The 16,693-nt window shown below is 47.6% G+C and overlaps 1 protein-coding gene across 6 annotated transcripts in view; it reads left to right on the top strand.

Moving 5' to 3' along the window:
- AKAP13 (A-kinase anchoring protein 13) overlaps window positions 1-16,187 on the top strand; it is a 117,628-nt gene extending 101,441 nt beyond the window's left edge. For 5 of the 6 annotated variants that reach the window (XM_033166804.1, XM_033166803.1, XM_033166806.1 and 2 more), the window contains 14 exons: window positions 169-294; window positions 633-750; window positions 1,403-1,651; window positions 3,434-3,510; window positions 5,239-5,420; window positions 6,991-7,073; window positions 7,988-8,167; window positions 9,128-9,289; window positions 10,466-10,536; window positions 11,867-11,911; window positions 12,492-12,542; window positions 13,424-13,873; window positions 14,726-15,026; window positions 15,907-16,187. In XM_033166804.1, coding sequence (XP_033022695.1) covers window positions 169-294; window positions 633-750; window positions 1,403-1,651; window positions 3,434-3,510; window positions 5,239-5,420; window positions 6,991-7,073; window positions 7,988-8,167; window positions 9,128-9,289; window positions 10,466-10,536; window positions 11,867-11,911; window positions 12,492-12,542; window positions 13,424-13,873; window positions 14,726-15,026; window positions 15,907-15,956 — 2,145 coding nt within the window. In that variant the 3' untranslated portion in view covers window positions 15,957-16,187. The remainder of the gene's footprint in view (window positions 1-168; window positions 295-632; window positions 751-1,402; window positions 1,652-3,433; window positions 3,511-5,238; window positions 5,421-6,990; window positions 7,074-7,987; window positions 8,168-9,127; window positions 9,290-10,465; window positions 10,537-11,866; window positions 11,912-12,491; window positions 12,543-13,423; window positions 13,874-14,725; window positions 15,027-15,906) is intronic. The other variant, XM_033166807.1, reaches the window with a different exon arrangement.
- The last annotated feature ends 506 nt before the right edge of the window (window positions 16,188-16,693 follow it).

Here is a 16,693-nt window from a genome sequence, read left to right as displayed (position 1 = left end):
ACCGTGAGAGCCACCACTTTCATTTTCCCACAAGAAGTGCTGGGACGTTTAGCACAAACCATGGTCTGCTGTGATGCCTCAACTGAGCGAGTGGCTGATGATTAGGTTGCCTTACCCACTTGGGGAGACCACTGACGAACTCTTAACATATGTTTTAACTTATGACAGTTTTCTGGAGAGAACGCTGAGAGAATGAAGAAAACCTACGGCAAGTTCTGCGGGCACCACAATGAGGCGGTGAATTACTTTAAAGACCTTCATTCCAAGGAGAAACGGTTTCAAGCATTCATCAAGGTAACACTGGTGCTTTGTAAATGTACTCTTGCGTAGAGGTGGGGTCGAGAATAGGGGGGAAGAAGCATGCAGGAGAAGTTTCTTGTATATTGTGCTTCTTCCTTAAAACCATCCAGATTTTTTCACCGAGGTCAACCACGTATTGCAAGGATAGGGAGCCTGTGGCCCTTCAGATATTTATCCCTGGGCTTCCAGTTTTCAGGCAGAATGTGTGTGTGTGTGTGATCAAAGTGGGGTGAGGTAGGAATAGTTTGCAAGGAATAACTGCTCAGTAGCAGCAGCAGCAGTAGGCTAATGGTGAGGAGTGTACCCTTTATCTTTCATTCTTCTTTCTGTAGAAAAAGATGAGCAGCTCTGTGGTGAGGCGTCTGGGCATTCCCGAGTGCATCTTGCTAGTAACACAGAGGATCACCAAATATCCTGTGCTGCTACAAAGAATACTGCAGCATACCAAAGGTAGGTGAAAAGCTGCCATTTTCCACATGGACCTCAGAAGCCTTGGCATTTTATAATTGGGCTTGTGGCATGAAAAGCATCCATTGCAAAACATTTTAGCATCCCTTTGTGCTTGCTTGCTGGGAGACTGTTGCCTTAGGATATATTCTAGGTGAAAGAAAGCCGTCTCCACAGCAGCTTCCATTTCATGGAAATGTTCCTGCGGCTTCTGAAACCCTCATTCTTCTAACTTGTTTCTGTTTAGTTCAACTGCGCAAGTGTAGGTTTGTCTGGGTCTGCTGATTCTTCATGCTGCTTCTGGCAGTGATCCCTGTTTAGGCACTTGTACCATATCACAATGCTAATTTTACCTCCATACAGTTAAGCTTGTCTCTGCACACCCCTACAAGCAAGGCAAGCAAGAGCCAAAAAACACTCTGGGTTTGAAGAAGGGTCAGCTAAAGGGTTTAGCCAGGGGAGTGTCTGAAGGCCAGAAAGGGTTGGAGGGCTCCATTCGACCCCAGGCCCCATGGTTCCCCATCTCTACATGATTTGCTCAGCAAATAGGTGAGAGGGTCAGGGAAAAGGAACGGAAGAGAAGTTAAGCTAAGCTCAAGAGCTGGGCGAAAAGAATTAAGCAGGAACTGAAAGATGGGTCTCCTTGTGTTTTAAGAAAACGACGAGGAACATCAAGATTTGGTGCTGTCCCTAAACCTGGTGAAGGAAGTAATCACTGCTGTGAACAGCAAAGTCAGCAACTACGAGAAGAAGATGCGCCTCAATGAAATCTACACCCGGACAGACAGCAAGTCTATCATGAGAATGAAGAGCGGGCAGATGTTCGCCAGAGAGGACCTGCGGCGCAGGAAGTTTGTCCGGGATGGGCCCATCTCCCTGAGAAATGCAGCCAGCAAATTGAAAGGTGAGTGAGTCCTGCCATCTGTATTCCCTTCCTGTCCCTGCATATTGGATGAAGGTGTAATTTGTTGGACCCTCCACGGTGTCCACATTGGGACAGTCTTTTAAATTCCTAGACTGCTTAAGCACAGCTGCTTGTTTAAAAATGTGTACCCTGCCTTTCCCCCTCTCAGTGGATTTCCAGAGGCCTACAGTACAGTTGTACCTCGGAAGTCGAACAGAATCCGTTCCGGAATTCCGTTCCACTTCCAAAATGTTTGGAAACCAAAGCGCGGCTTCTGATTGACTGCAGGAAGCTCCTGCAGCCAACTGGAAGCCACAAAAACCCCCATCGGGCTGAACGTTTGCAAACTGGAATGCTCACTTCCGGGTTTGCGGAGTTCAGGAGCCAAAACTTTTGATGCGCAAGGCGGTTGGGGTCCAAGGTACGGCTGTACTTTTAAACTGTTGTATTGTTAAAGAGAGAGAAAAACCAGGACCATAATAACAGCCAATAAAGCCAGCAATATTGGCATAAGACAGCAGCAGCAGCAGCAACCATCACTTGGCAGTGAACCTCCATAAGCCTTTTGCAACTGCAATGCTTTAATGTGCTATCCAAACCCCAGCCAAGATGAAACAAGGTGAATCTCTCTGGTGTGGGAGTTTGGATGTCACTGCTGCAAAGGCCCCATCCTGTGTAGCTGCCCACCAACAGGGCCTTGGGGGATGACCTTCATGCAGGGTTAACCCCCCCCCCAGGTGTTGCTGGACCCCAGCTCTTGTCATCCCTGACTATTGCCCCTGTTAGCTGGGGTTGATGGGAGTCGGAGCCCACCAGCATTTGGAGGGCCACAGTTTCCCCCACCCCTCCATAGTAAGCTGCCTTATACCAAGTCACACCATTGGCCCATCTAGCTCAGTATTGTCTACTCTGATTGGCAGTGACTCTCCAGGATTTCAGAAGCGAGTCCCTCCCAGTGCTACCTGTGGGGTTATTTTTCCCTGCACAACCATGTGATGCTTCTGATACATGCCGCATCCAGCACATAGACATAGCTGCCTTTCTAATACGCAGGTGGTACATCATGCTTGCTGGACACTTGTAATATGGTGCCTGGGAAACTATGCAAAGTACACCTGAATAGCAGAGGTGGATCCTAAAGAATGAATTGCTTCTTGTACAGCGTGATTCAGCTGTATTAGTGTTTAGCCCAGGGGGCTGTGGAAGCCAAGTTTGACATTGCCTCCTAAGTTGCTCCAGGATGTGCCACCTTCACAGTCTGGGGGAGATGGTTAAACTCTCCTTCTGGGTGAACTCTCACCTTGGAGCATATTGGTTGTCCTGTAAGCATCCTGCCATGTGGCAAGAAGAATTCTCCTTTGGTTTCCAGAAACTAGTATTCTAGAAATACTTCATGTGCAGTGAAATGATGATCTGCAGACACTGCCATTGCGGCACCTTGTGGAAGAAGCTTGCTGCTTGCGGCCACTACTTTTGGAGAAACTCCACTTGACCTGACACTTTGGTCTTTTGATACTGATGGTTGAGGTGGATGGATGGAGAGCTGCCTGCGGTCAATGAGAGTTATACCCAGCAAAACCACTCTTTAGAAAAACAGCCATCTTAACACCTTTTCCTCTTAGGACAAAAGCATTGTTTGTGGATAAGGAGCATTTGAGCTCTCTGAGTGCCCACTTAGTCACCTCTTCCCTAATCTTCCACGTCTCTCAAACGACTTGCGGTTTAGAAGTGAGCAAATGTTTGTGTGTTTTTTACATAGTTTGTTGTGTTTCTCTTTGCCAGAAGTCCAGGCTGTTCTCCTCTCAGATGTTCTGATATTTCTTCAGGAAAAGGACCAGAAATATGTGTTTGCATCTCTGGTAAGATCTTTAGCACTTTCTCATCAATAATAATAATGATGATAAATATGCATTGGGCTAAAAAAAAGCGAGTTGCTGAATCAAAGATGATTCTTGTATTTACTTTTTGTTTGTTTGTTTTTTAAATTATCTGCTCCTTTCACTCCTTTTTACCATTTTTAAGCAAAGGCCAGAGATACTTCACACAGCCTTTGAATATATTTGTTTGGGGGCAAAAAATTCCTGGCTCTGTTGTCTCTATGTACATTTTCCTTAGCACCTTTCAAATTTATTACTATTATTTTATTAAAGCATTTGCTCCCCTCTAGGCAAAGCTCACAGTTATTTAAAAAAAGCAAGAAAAAGCAGGAGTAAAGCAGCACATTAAAACAGCAGAACTGTACAGAATGAAATTACAAAATGGACTTTTAAAAGCTGATTTTTAAAAAATCTTTTCAAAAACCTATAAAATGCAATGGTGCTTTGGGTCTGTAAGTGGGGGGGGGGACTCCAAAATGCCCAGTGGGGCAATGTTCTTTATTAGGACCAACCAAAATGCCACAAGATTGCAGCAAGCTTTTAAGTTCCCCAGAAGTCTTCATTGCATTAGCTGACCTCAAGGCCATAACATGCAGCAGTGATTACCTAACTGCGCATTTCAAAAGTTTTGTGTTCTCCTTTTCCATTCAGTCCTATGCTTTGCAGAGACACAGAGACGTGTTTGGCAATCTGAGATGATGCTCCTGTGTTGGTATAAGTAAGGAAATACACTGCCAGGAAGCAACGCACAGCTTAAGAGAGTCAGTTTCCGGACTCTCTGCAACACTAATGGGGCATCTGTGGCTCCCCAGATGTTGTTGGGCTCCAGTTTCCATTAGCCGCAACCAGCATGACCAGTGGCTAAAGATGCTGAGAACTGGACTCCAGGAACTTCTGAAGGGCCACTGGTTCTCCTCCTCGGCTATACAATGAAGCCAATCTAAACCAAAGCCTATTCTGGTCCAGAAACTATCTAGAGCCTCATTTAGGCTCTGATTTAGGGCAGCTTCATTATATAGTAGGTGGACTTGTGTTGGACAAATCAGAGCAGTAGTGAAGAGTTCAGCCAAGATGTTTTCCTGGTCCAAATTCTCCCTACTATTAAAACCTACCGGAATGCTTTAGTAAGTCGCTTGCTGTCATTCGCAGTATCTAAGATTGGCTGCAGGCTTGAGAAACTCCCTGCACCTGTGTGTGTGTGTGTGTGTGTTTAAACTGAATTACTTTAGAGAGGGATATGTATTAAATAATCCATTGGTTAGGCGTAGGGGTCGGCAAACATACCGGGCCTTGGGCTGGTTCCTCCAGCACCGATTGTGCAGTGGGGCGGGGGAGCGTGCACCCATACGCGTGCGCACACACTATTTCCGGTGCACTTCCGAGTCGGCGGAGCACCGAAAATAGCTTGTGCACATGCGCACAGGCCTCCTCAGACCCGGATGTGCACCAGAAATTACGCTTGCACATGTGCACAAGCTATTTCCAGTGCTCCGCTGACCTGGAAGTGGGCAGCCACGCTGTGCCGGTAAGAGCGGGCGGCAGCTGCAGGTGACGGGGGTTGCCACAGGCTGGATAATTGAGTCCCGCAGGCCCTATTTTGGAGACGTCTGGGTTAGGGCTTGTAATGGTTAAGATAGAAAAGTAAGAGACCCGTCAAGCTGCATCAGATTGAAAACCAATTGATTTGTTTTCCTCTCTTCTTCCCAAAAGGATCAAAAATCCACAGTGATATCTCTAAAGAAGCTGATTGTCCGAGAAGTGGCCCATGAGGAGAAGGGTTTGTTCCTTATCAGCATGGGAGGGAAGGACCCAGAAATGGTGGAAGTTCGTGCCAGCTCTAAAGAAGAGCGCAACAGCTGGATACAAAGCATCCAGGACACCATGAATACTATGTAAGCAGCTGGTGGTTGGTCTGTGGAATGCATGGGCATTGTGTGTGGAATGCAATTGCAAACAAGTTTAGGATTGGCTGTGTCTCTGTGGCAGGGTGGCATCAAGGTGGAGGCTGCCCTGGAGCATTGCACCAGTATTTGAATGCTCTTAGGATGTGCAGGTCAAGGGCCTACATGTCCCCTTTTGATGGTGTTGTGGTGCAATATTGAATGGAAGCACCATAGATCTGGTAGAGCATCTGCTTTGCACGCCTTCCTCAGCATCTCCAGCTAGTGCAGAGGGGCAGACCTCTGTTTGAAACCCTGGAGAGCAACTTTCCAGACAGGGTAGTGAGGGTACTGAGCTAGACAAGGGATGCGGGTAGTGCTGTGGTCTAAACCGCTGAGCCTCTTGGGCTTGCCAATCGGAAGGTCAGTGGTTTGAATCCCTGTGACGGGGTGAGCTCCTTTTGTTCTGTCCCAGCTTCTGCCAACCTAGCAGTTGGAAAGCACACCAGTGCAAGTAGGTATCACTGCGGTGGGAGGGTAAACAGTGTTTCTATGCACTCTGGCTTCCGTCACGATGTCCCGTTGTGGCAGAAGCAGTTTAGTCATGCTGGCCACATGACCCGGAAAGCTGTCTATGGACAAATGCCAGCTCCCTCGGCCTGAAAGTGAGATGAGAGCTGCAACTCCATAGTCACCTTTGACTGGACTTAACTGTCCCGGGGTTTTAACCTTACTGAGCTAGAAGGACGAACGACCTGATTCAGTTGTAAGGCAGCTCTTCCTGTGTTCCTAAGCTCAGTGTCCTTGCATCACATTGAATAAAATGGAGGAGTTCCAAAATTTCTGACCAGCTCAAGCATTCTACACGCTGATTGTTGTTGTAAACAATTAAACAGGACTATAGTAAGCAGGCATGCAAAAGACACAGATCCATTTGTTGGGAAAAGGTCTATGTGTAACTGAGCTGTGTTGACATCGTTGTTAAAGTTAATGAGGTATACAAAAGCAATTCTAAGATATGCTATTCCACTGCATTTCTGCAGTTTAATCATCAATCAAGCACTTCATTTTTTTAGCCGTAGGCTGCTAAAACTGAATTGTTATATAAATAAGTAGCATCTGTACATACAGCTGAGTATCTTGTCTACATACAACTTTAAATGAGCATAAAACTAAATATGACTGATAGTGCCTTACTGTAAAGTTAAATAAACCAGGAAAAGATGTACCGCCAGATGAGAATTCAGTACAAATAGCAACAAAATACACAAATTACTAAATAATGCAAGTTACAAATCCATCTGATGCAAAATTGCCCAGTGCTGGACATCAGTAGGCAAAATTGGCCACCTACTGGCCGACTTGTTGTAATCTTTGTTAAAAGTTTGCATATATTCAAGTCCAGGCTTTCTAAGCCTTGCCAGAAATCTTGTCACCTCTGCAAAGTCTTTTTCTTCCTCCTAAAACACTTGCTTCCCACTGACAGATCCCAAATGAGCACTTCAGGGGTTTCAAAAAAGATGCAGAGATGTTGATGTTTTTCCTGCCCTGTTCTACTCAGTCTGTTTGGCTCTCCCTGCAGGGATAAGGAAGAAGATGAAGGCATCCCTAGTGAATCGGAGGAGGAAAAGCGAGTGCTCGACACCAAAGCCAGGGAACTGAAAGGTAAAAACAACAGAAGCTGTGGCCAAAACCTTTGCCTAAACATGCCAAAAATGTGCAGAGCTAGGGAACCACCGCCCATCCAAATATGAGAGTCCAAAGCCCAGCAGCCCCAACCACTGCGGTCAGTGATGATCGCACTAACTGGAGGGCCACAGGCTAGACCTGTGTGGCCCCCTTTTAGAAGCTACCCAGGAAACTTCACAGAGTTTTGATTCCAAATACCCTGTACTGAGACCCAACACGCTAGTTGCAGCACTGCACTGGCTCTTAAACCTCCCCTCACTTACTCTATATTGGCTCAATTCATATGTAACACTGAGCCAAACCATGGTTTAGTGTGAATGTGCCAGGCTCCCAGAGGTAGCTCATTGTGGCCACTTCGTTCTTCCTCCAGTCTTGCTGCTGCTGTGAGCTCACCCACAGTTTTGTTTTAACTTGTCTTCCAAATCCATGCTTTGTCTCGCTCGAGATAAACCTTCTGAAACTAAACCTAAGCTAGCTTTTGCAAACCTGGCGGTCTCCGGGTGTTACATGACTACAACTCCCATCGGCCCTGTTTGTTAGCCAGGCTGGCTAGGATGGGTGGGAATCTCAGTCGAACGTCTGGAGGGCTCCAGGCTGCCTATCCTTGGTCTGCGCAGTTCTTGGCCAGAAGGAGTAATGGTCTGACTAGGTACAGTGTTGGTTTGCTTTGCATCAGTTTGCCTTGCCCTGTCCCCTCGTTTGCAAAGCATCCTTTTTCCATGGTAATAACTCTCTGTAACCTCAGTTTCTCTTGATTCCTGCGATTCCCTGACTCGCCAGAAGGTGGGGCCTGGGCCTCAGTGATTGCGAGTCCCACTGAGTCGCCAAGGCACATTCTGTGTTCTGCAGCAGTTCTTTGACTGACCTTCCCCTTCCACCCCACCCCACAGAACAGCTCCATCAAAAAGACCAGCAGATTATCACACTACTGGAGGAGAAGGAGAAGATCTTCCGGGACATGACAGACTGCAGCGGGCACGAGGACAGCTTGGGGGCTAGGACCTTGTTCCGGGCCAACACGGAAGAGGCACCCAAGGGGGAAAGTGTGATGAAGAGTGTGATAACCGAAGGTAAGCTTCCATTCACTGCCCTCTCCCCGGAAGGAAATGTATATTCACCTGTATATTCAGCCTTAGCTGAATATACAGTACAGTAGCTCAGGGGCGGAGCATCTGCTTCGCATGCAGAAGGTTCCAGGTTCAGTTCCCGGCATCTTCAAGTGTAAGGCAGGGGGCATCATCCCTTGTCTGGAGGCCTGGGAGCTGCTGCCAGTTAAGTGTAGACAATCCTGAGCTAGGATCCAGGGATCTAAACTGCAGCAAAGGTGAGACGGATCTAATGTGGTTAGACAGATTTAATTCAGGAAATGAAGTTTGGAATTGGTCCCCCGTTTTGTCCACCACTTTGCCCCAAGTCAGGGGGCATAGTCTCCCAGCCAGGACACCTGTTCTTGGTGACCATCATTTCAAATCTCTCTTCAACCCACAACCCGATTCTTAATCCCTTAAGCGCCATCCTTTTCTGAAACTTAAGCCTAAACCAGCTTTTGCCAACCTGCTGTTCCTCAAACATTTGGACTCCCAACTCCCATCAGCCCCACCTAGCCCGTTGACTGTTGCAGTTGTTAGATGTTGCTGCTGTTGGGGAGTTTTGTTCATAGGGAAAGTAAAGACGGATTGTCGAAAGGTCCCGATACAGCAGCACGTTTATGTTGGCTGAGGCTGATGGGAGTTGTAGTCTTACAGTTCTAGAGGGCACCAGGTTGCCAAAGTCTAGCCTAAGCATTTATAATTTCATTTGCACGTGTTCTTGCCCTGTTTCTCTTGCCTCTGTTGCCCTTCCTCTTTTCATCTTAATGTTACTCTCTCTGTAAAGCCCTGCATGCTTTGCAAGCATTGAATGAATCCTCATGATGCCTTTACAGCTTAGTTTCTTCCTAACATTCAGATCTGCCTTAGCAGGTTAGCACGGATGGAGTTTGCTCATATACATATCAACTTATTCTGGTTGCTGGCTTCTTCTCCTTTCAGTTGAGCTGTTGCAAGGGTTGGTGAGCAGGAGCCTTGGAAGTGCCCTTGGGCAACAGATGAGCAGCCTCACCTTGGAGCAAGAGGGCGTTGGACCCGTCTCCCTCCCCAGGAGGGCAGAGACATTTGGAGGATTTGACAGTCACCAAATGAATGTATGCAAGGGTGAGTATCCTTTTCACCTCTTCCTCAGGTGCCATGGTGTTCCCTAGAACTTCACGCTGCTTTTGTGTTGATCTTTGCATGCCCATCTCCTGAGCTTGCGTCCAAGGTCTTCGTATTAATTAGCAAATTCCTGAACAGCTTGGGTCTGGGGTACCTTGAGGGACCGCCTGAACCCTTTTGCTTCAGTTCAATCGCTGAGATCATCTGTAGGAGTTTTGCTGGTTGTCCTCCGAGTTGGTGAGGCTCATTTGACATCAACATGAAACCGAGCCTTTAGTGGCATTGGCCCAATATTGTGGGATGCTTTTCCCATGGAGATTCAGCAGGCATCCTCTGAGTCTTATGCAGACCATTTAAACATTTTATTAAAATCTGTTTATTCCATTTATATTCCCACTCTTCCTCCTGAAGGAGTCTATGGTGAGAAACTTATCAATAAAAATCTCTCTCCCTCCCTCCCTCTCTCCCTCTCTCTCTCTCTCTCTCACGCACACACACACACACACACACACACACACACACACACACTATTTCCAACAGTGATTTCAGGGTTGGCAGAGACCATTTCTTTCAGCTATCAAATGCATGATAGTATTTTTAAATTCCTCCTGAAAGTCAATAATGAGGGAGACAGACACACCTCATGCAAGAGGCCATTCCACTAACAGGGAGCTGCTACAGACAAAGCCCTGTCAACTGGGCACCCAAAACTTTTTTTGTTTTGTTTTGTTTCTGAAAATACACAGAACAAATAATCCCTATATGGTGTCAAACACCCCCCCTCAAATGAATATCCCATGTGTAAGCAATGTAAATTATACACTCAAATATTAAGCAGGCTTGTATAATAGTTAGAGCTGATTGTACAAGTTAAAGTATTTTCTGTGCTCCATCTTAGCAGATTGCCTCAGAATATCACCACTATTTTCTGAAATAGTTAGTGACCTGTAATTCTATATGTGTGTATGTTTGCGCATGATTGCTGTAAACTGCTTTTTTTTAAAAAAAAATGATTTAAAAAAAATTAAAAGAAAGAAAGTGGGGGATTTCCTTTCAAATAAGGATGCTGAGAGGTGGTTCTAGACTGCCCTCAGCTCTACTGCTGGAATATTGCAATCATTCTATGTTTTTTTTTTCCTGGGCCTGAGGAACTCACGTTAACATTTGACTTTTCAGGGGTGGAAAAGGTTGAAGGAGACGATGTGCAGGATCTTCGGAGGACAGAGTCAGACAGTGTTTTGAAGAAGGTATGGATCTGAGGAGGGGCCGTCACTTAGCAGTAGATGCATTGCCTATAAGGCTGTCAACGGCTACTAGCCATGACAGCAATGCCCTGTCTCCAAAGTTAGAGGCAGCAATGCTTCTGAATACCAGTTGCTGGAAACCTCAGGGGTGGGGTGGGATGGGGGCAGTCCTCTTGTGCTTGAAGGTTTCCCACAGGCACCCAGTTGGCCACTGTGAGAACAGGCTGCTGGAGGAGGTAGAACATTGGCCTGATCCAGCAGGGCTTTTCTTGGGATGTTCTTACGTCCGTTCCCTAGCATCTCCAGCTATTAAGACCTTGGAGTGTGTCTGCAATTCGGAAGAGACAGTGTTGTATCCGATGTGCCAGAGGTCTACATATTTCATGAATTGCTTTCCTGTGAAACACCTCAGAGCAATTTATCAATTAAACAAAAAAACAAAACAAAACCCACCCCACGAACAGTCAAAACATAAGCGAAGCAACAGCTGTATGTATACAAACAATTTCATATCCAGTAGAAATACAGACTGGGATAAAAGCCTTCACTTAAAAGGCACATTTTATTTTTTTTAAAAGGTCTCCCATGTGGGTGCCCACCCAGGCAATTTCCTTGGGGCTCGTTCTGGCTCATTCAGCAGCACCTTATTTTTCCTCCTGAAAAACATGAACTTTGAGGCCTGATATTTAAACAAAGATGGAGGGCACAAGGAGAAGGGGACGACAGAGGATGAGATGGTTGGACAGTGTTCTCGAAGCTACTAACATGAGTTTGGCCAAACTGCGAGAGGCAGTGAAGGATAGGCGTGCTCTGGTCCATGGGGTCACGAAGAGTCGGACACGACTGAACGACTGAACAACAACAAATTTAAACAAACAAAATTTTTAAAAAATCACCGTTCTGGAAAATTAAAAATCCTTCACATAAAGCCTTGTTTTTAATTATTTTATTTTATTTTATTTACTTGACTGGCAGAGAGGGTCCTACCTGGAAGTTGAGCATGGGATCTTCTGCATGCGAGGCAAACACTCTACCTCTGAGCTACAGCCTAGTCTCCCCTTTCTAAAGAGTTTGATGCAAAATGGACTAAGCACCTGATGCGAGGCATGGGCAGGCAACCTGTGGGCCTCCAAATTTTGTTGGATTCCATCTCCCCACAGCTGCAGGCACTGTGGCCAATGTGTCAGGGATGATGGGAGTTGTAGTCCATCCATAAGTGGAGGGTCACAGGTTGCCTCCTCCTGGGGTTGAGTGTTGCTGCCTGAGGCTGACTTGGATCCTTGCTGTCCTTCTTCTGCCTTGTTCTCATTAAGACTGTCTGATCTTTTCCCAGGGAGGAACAGCTAACTTGATGTTTGTGCTGAAAAGGAACAATGAGGTAAACATTCCTGTTCTCACTTTGCCTTCTTTGCTGAGGAACACAGCCAAAAGGAACCTGGTCTCTGCTTTTCAGGATCATGGTTTCCAGAGCAGCATGCAACACAATTAAAAACAACCAAAACATTTTAAGCCAGCAGGGAAATGGCACAAAACCTCAATATCAAAAGAATATGGGTGCTTCCAGATGAGGGTCTAATCTGCAGATGGGTTGTTGCAAGAAGACTTAAAAAAAATTAAAAATAGCAGATTTCCCCTGGAAAGGATATCCATACTAAATTTCTGGAAGGGGCAGGATATGGGCTTGCATTTTGATGCCAACCATATTGTGTGGACACCGCAAAACAATTTTGCATGCATGAGGAGCACCCATCTCACAATGAACACCAGTCCAGAACACACTCTGTTGTGTCAGATGCTTGGATCAGTGCTACGGAGGCCCACTTGAGGTTTGCTAATGGTTGATCAATAGAGTGTGCTCTCTCTTCTGCCCCTCTTGGGCTAAAACACTGCAGAAGATCAGTGTCTCCAGTAACTGAATCAGCAGCTGACAGCAGCTTCTTTCTTTTTTTCTCCTGCAGCAAGTTCTCCAGAGCATCACTCACCTCCACAGCTTGCTGGGTATGTTGCAGGTAAGTAAGTCCCAGGAGGATGGGGTGGGGAGGAATACTGCCATTGGCCAAGGAAGGGCTCTTTGCTGTGTGGATTCTCTGCTTGCACAATGCACCATATAATATTGGCTTAAAGTCTTCACAAGCCCTCTCCATATCAGAAAGGTTGGGGTGCTTGGGCTTAGACTAAGCTTCCCTCTGCTGGTGTACTTGCTGGCAGGATGCTGGGGGAGCCCTCGGTTCCAGCAAAGGGCCCAGTGAAATAAAGGGTCTCTCCCAGGAGCAGGAATGATTATGTGCAAGGGAAAAGCATGGCATTGGATGTTGTCAGGGTACAATGCCTCTCAAGCCAGCCCTGTTGCGTGGAGAGGTCCGATACAGAGGGAGCTGCCTCATACCCACTCGGGCCATGGGCACAACTAGCTCTGTCTCGTCTATACAATGGGTAGGAAATCTTTTACAAGCCGAGGGCCACATTCCCTCGCTGGCAGCCTTTTGGGAGCCACATGATAATGGGGTCAAACTGGGCATGGCCAGAAATACACCATTCTTAGTCTCCATCCAGGCAAGTAAGAGGTTTAACACAGTTCAAGGACACATTGCAGCCAGGCAAGAACACTAGAGGAGGGTGCAGGGAAGGACCAGAGGACAACATGGTATAGGGAAGTGACATGGCCTGAGTAGAGCCCCAAGTTCAGATGTAGAAGTCTAGAGAGCCACATATGGGCTCAGGTTCTCCATCTCTTTTCTACAATGCCTGGTAGTGGCAATCCAAGGAGAGGAGTCTCTTCCTGCCCTTTCAGAGAAGAGTCTCTCTGTGCCCTTCCTGGAGAGAGCAGGACGTCTCCTGCATGCAAAGCCCCGATCTCCAGCCTTCCTTAAGCCATTTCTCCCTTCCACAGGCTGTTGTCGTGCAGCAGGACACCTACATTGAGGACCAGAAGCTTCTCCTGACGGAGAGGGCCCTGACCCGCAGCTCCCTGCGCCCCAACTCCCTGATCGAGCAGGAGAAGCAACGCAGCCTGGAGAAGCAGCGGCAGGAGCTGGCCAACCTGCAGAAGCAGCAGGCCCAGCACCAGGAGGAGAAGCGGAAGAGGGAGCGGGAGTGGGAGGCCCGCGAGAAGGAGGTAGCGGAGCGGGAGGCCCGGCTGGCCCAGCGGGAGGAACAGCTCCAGAAGGGGCAACACAGCCTGGAGAAGGAGCAGGAGGAGCTGCAGCAGAAGAAGGCCACCTACCAGCTCGACCTGGAGCACCTCCGGGCAGCCCAGAAGCAGCTGGAGAAGGAGAAGGAGCAGCTCAAGAGGGACATGGAGCAGATCTCCCAGCTGCGGGCGGAGCCCAACCACAGTCCAGTAAGTCACCTTCTCACTCTAGTTTTTGGCAAAGGCAGATGTGTATAGGAAGCCACCTTGTACTGAGTCTGATCCCACTGGCCCATACCAGAATACTTGAGCCTTTTCAGAAACCAGACCTAACTTCTAGTAGTAGGAGACCCGTTTCCGTTATTTTTTTTTAACTTCGTATTCGTATGGCTGTAGTGCTGCAGCTGTGACCCATCTTAGACCCAGTGTTGGGTCCTTATGTACCAGTTGAAGAGCAGTAGGTTTTGGGGTAGATTTTCCCAGCCCTACTTGAGAAAGGAAAGCTTTTCTCCCTCTCACTTAACACTAGATCCCGGGGGCATCCAATGAAGCTGATTGAAGGTTTCAGAACAGATGAAAGAAAGCATCTCTTCGCACCATGCATGTTAAGCAGTGAAGCTCACTCCCACAGGAGGCAGTGATGGCCACCGATTTGGGTGACTTTAAAAGAGAATTAGACACATTCATGGGGGAGAAGGGCTATCAGTTGCTGCTAGACGAGATGGCAGTGCTATGCCTTCACAGCTGGAGGTAGCCATGCCTCAGAATATCAATTGCTGGAAACAGCAGGAGAGGAGGGTGTTCTTGTGCTTGGGTCCTGCTTAGTTTCCCACAGGCCGCCCTGTGATCTCTTCCTAGCAGAAAATTGTTGTGGGACAGATTGCGCAGCCAAATTACCTGCAGACTGCTTATTGCAAAACAGTTTCACACTGGCTTAAAAACATCCAGTAGGCAGCCATGGCGGGGAGGGATTGCTCCTATCAATGGGACACCTGGACTGCTGGTGCCGCCACCACCACACCTGATTTATTTCTACCACTTGTTTTGCCTCCTGCCTTGCAGCTTTCCAACCAGCACGGCAAGATGACCAGGACACCTTCCCTTCCCGTGCCCGACAACTCGTCTTCCAGGCAACAGGACCATTTGGAGAAAGAACTGTCTGCGTCGCCCAAAAGGAACAGCCTCACAAGGACGCACAAGGAGAAAGGCGCTTTCCACCTGCTTGGCACGACAACGTCAAGCCAAGCCAACAAGACAGCTGATGGACAGGGTCAGGTGCAGAACCGCCTCTTTGGCTTGGCCAAGCCGAAGGAGAAGAAGGAGAAGAAGAAGAAAGGCAAAGGGCACCGTTCTCAGCCAGCTGGTAAGCAAAGGGCTCTTTGAACTTGCTGAGATGTCTTTACGTCTCTTGGAGCCAAGGGAATTAAGACACATGAGACCTCCTTCTGCCAGGTTACCTGCAGTGTTTGCTGGTGCCCATTGAGACAGATAGGGCAGAAGACTGGGAACCAACAGTAGGTGGTGCCAGAGCCAATTAATTCTAGCTTTGTCCCCATCTTCCTCCTCCCTGCTAAGTTATACAAGGGCAACACTGAGACTTGAGGAGGAGGAAGCAAACAGCCATGGTTACCCCCTGAGCCAGTTGTAAGTAAGAAGGCAGACAAGTGGGGCGCTGGCTCTGGGCAGACTGAGGTTAGTGGGGCAGTGCCCCATTTGCCATAATGGACCAGCCTTCACATCTGGAAAGGAAGCAACTATGTGGAGCAAGGAAAGAAGAGGCAGCAGCAGGCAAGCACTGTTTGGACACTTAGAAGAAATAAGAAGTGAGGGAGGGGAAGAAGTGCCTTTTAAGCGATGCAGGCAATCTTCTCCAGGGTCATCTGATTCTCGGGGCTAGGATTTGGGTGCACTATGCCTCGATGTGAACTGCTTGCAGTTCTTTCCTCTGGTGCAGACAGGAGAAGATTGGTGCCTCTGTAGCTCCTGGTGTGCCTTGGAAAGGGACCTGGAAATCTGTCACTACTGCCTGCTTTGGAGGTGCAGGTTTGTTGCCCAAGGAAAGATTTGTTGCGATACTCAGTAGTGGGGTTGAAAGCAGGTCAGGAGCATCTTCAAGGTTGCATTTGGAATAGTGAATTTGGGCATTAAGGTCTTCACAGCTATGAGCAGGGAGAGCAGGAAATAATGTGCCCCTTCTGCATGGTCCTGATGTTGTTTGCTTGTGATTTCCTTCCCTTGCCCAGAGGCTCAGTCGCCAGAAGCAGCACCGGAGGGCGAGGAAATCTTCTGCTGACCCTACTGTTCCACCTCCTGCAAGGATGAGGCTGCCTCGTGCTGTGCCCTGCAGAGCTCTCCCCAGCACAGGGCAGATGCAGCAGCGGCTCTTGTCTGCCTTGAACTGAATTGTCCTTGCAGCGCAAACCCACCTGTCTGCCTACAATTTGCAGCCTGCTCCCGACTGCTGGTTCTGCCCATGTCCTGGATCCATTACCTTTTAAAAGGCAGCAGGGGGGGGGAAGCTTCGGACTCTGGGTGTGGCCAGGGGCAAAAGCTTCGGACTCTGGGTGTGGCCAGACTGGGCGGGCTTGGTTTTGGCTGCACATGTCTCTCTGAAAGGAAAAGAAAGAAAAGAAAAGAAAAGAAAAGAAAAGAAAAGAAAAGAAAAGAAAAGAAAAGCATAGCATTCGTTCTGTATGTAATGTTGGCTGTTAAGACAGACACTCCCTGCTTCTGTTTTCATCTGCAAAGATAGGGAAAAAATGCATCCCAGGGTGGCAGCTTGGCTGATCTTCTATTGGGGAAGTCCACCAAAAACCGTTGCCCTCTATAGCAAAAGCATGGGGCTCTTTAATGCAATGTTTTGTACATTGCCATATATATAGATAGTACTGTATATATACGTATATATAAATATAAATATAGAAAATGTAGCTGTATATCCGTTGGGGTATGCTTTAATTCTGTACAGAAAAAGCTGGCTGAGCTTAGCTCTTCCCTAAAGGTTTAGCTGATACCTGATAAACTGTTCAG

Source organism: Lacerta agilis, chromosome 13 (genome assembly GCF_009819535.1).
Source record: "Lacerta agilis isolate rLacAgi1 chromosome 13, rLacAgi1.pri, whole genome shotgun sequence".
Lineage (NCBI taxonomy): Eukaryota > Metazoa > Chordata > Lepidosauria > Squamata > Lacertidae > Lacerta > Lacerta agilis.
This window is presented reverse-complemented; position numbering and strand designations above follow the sequence as displayed.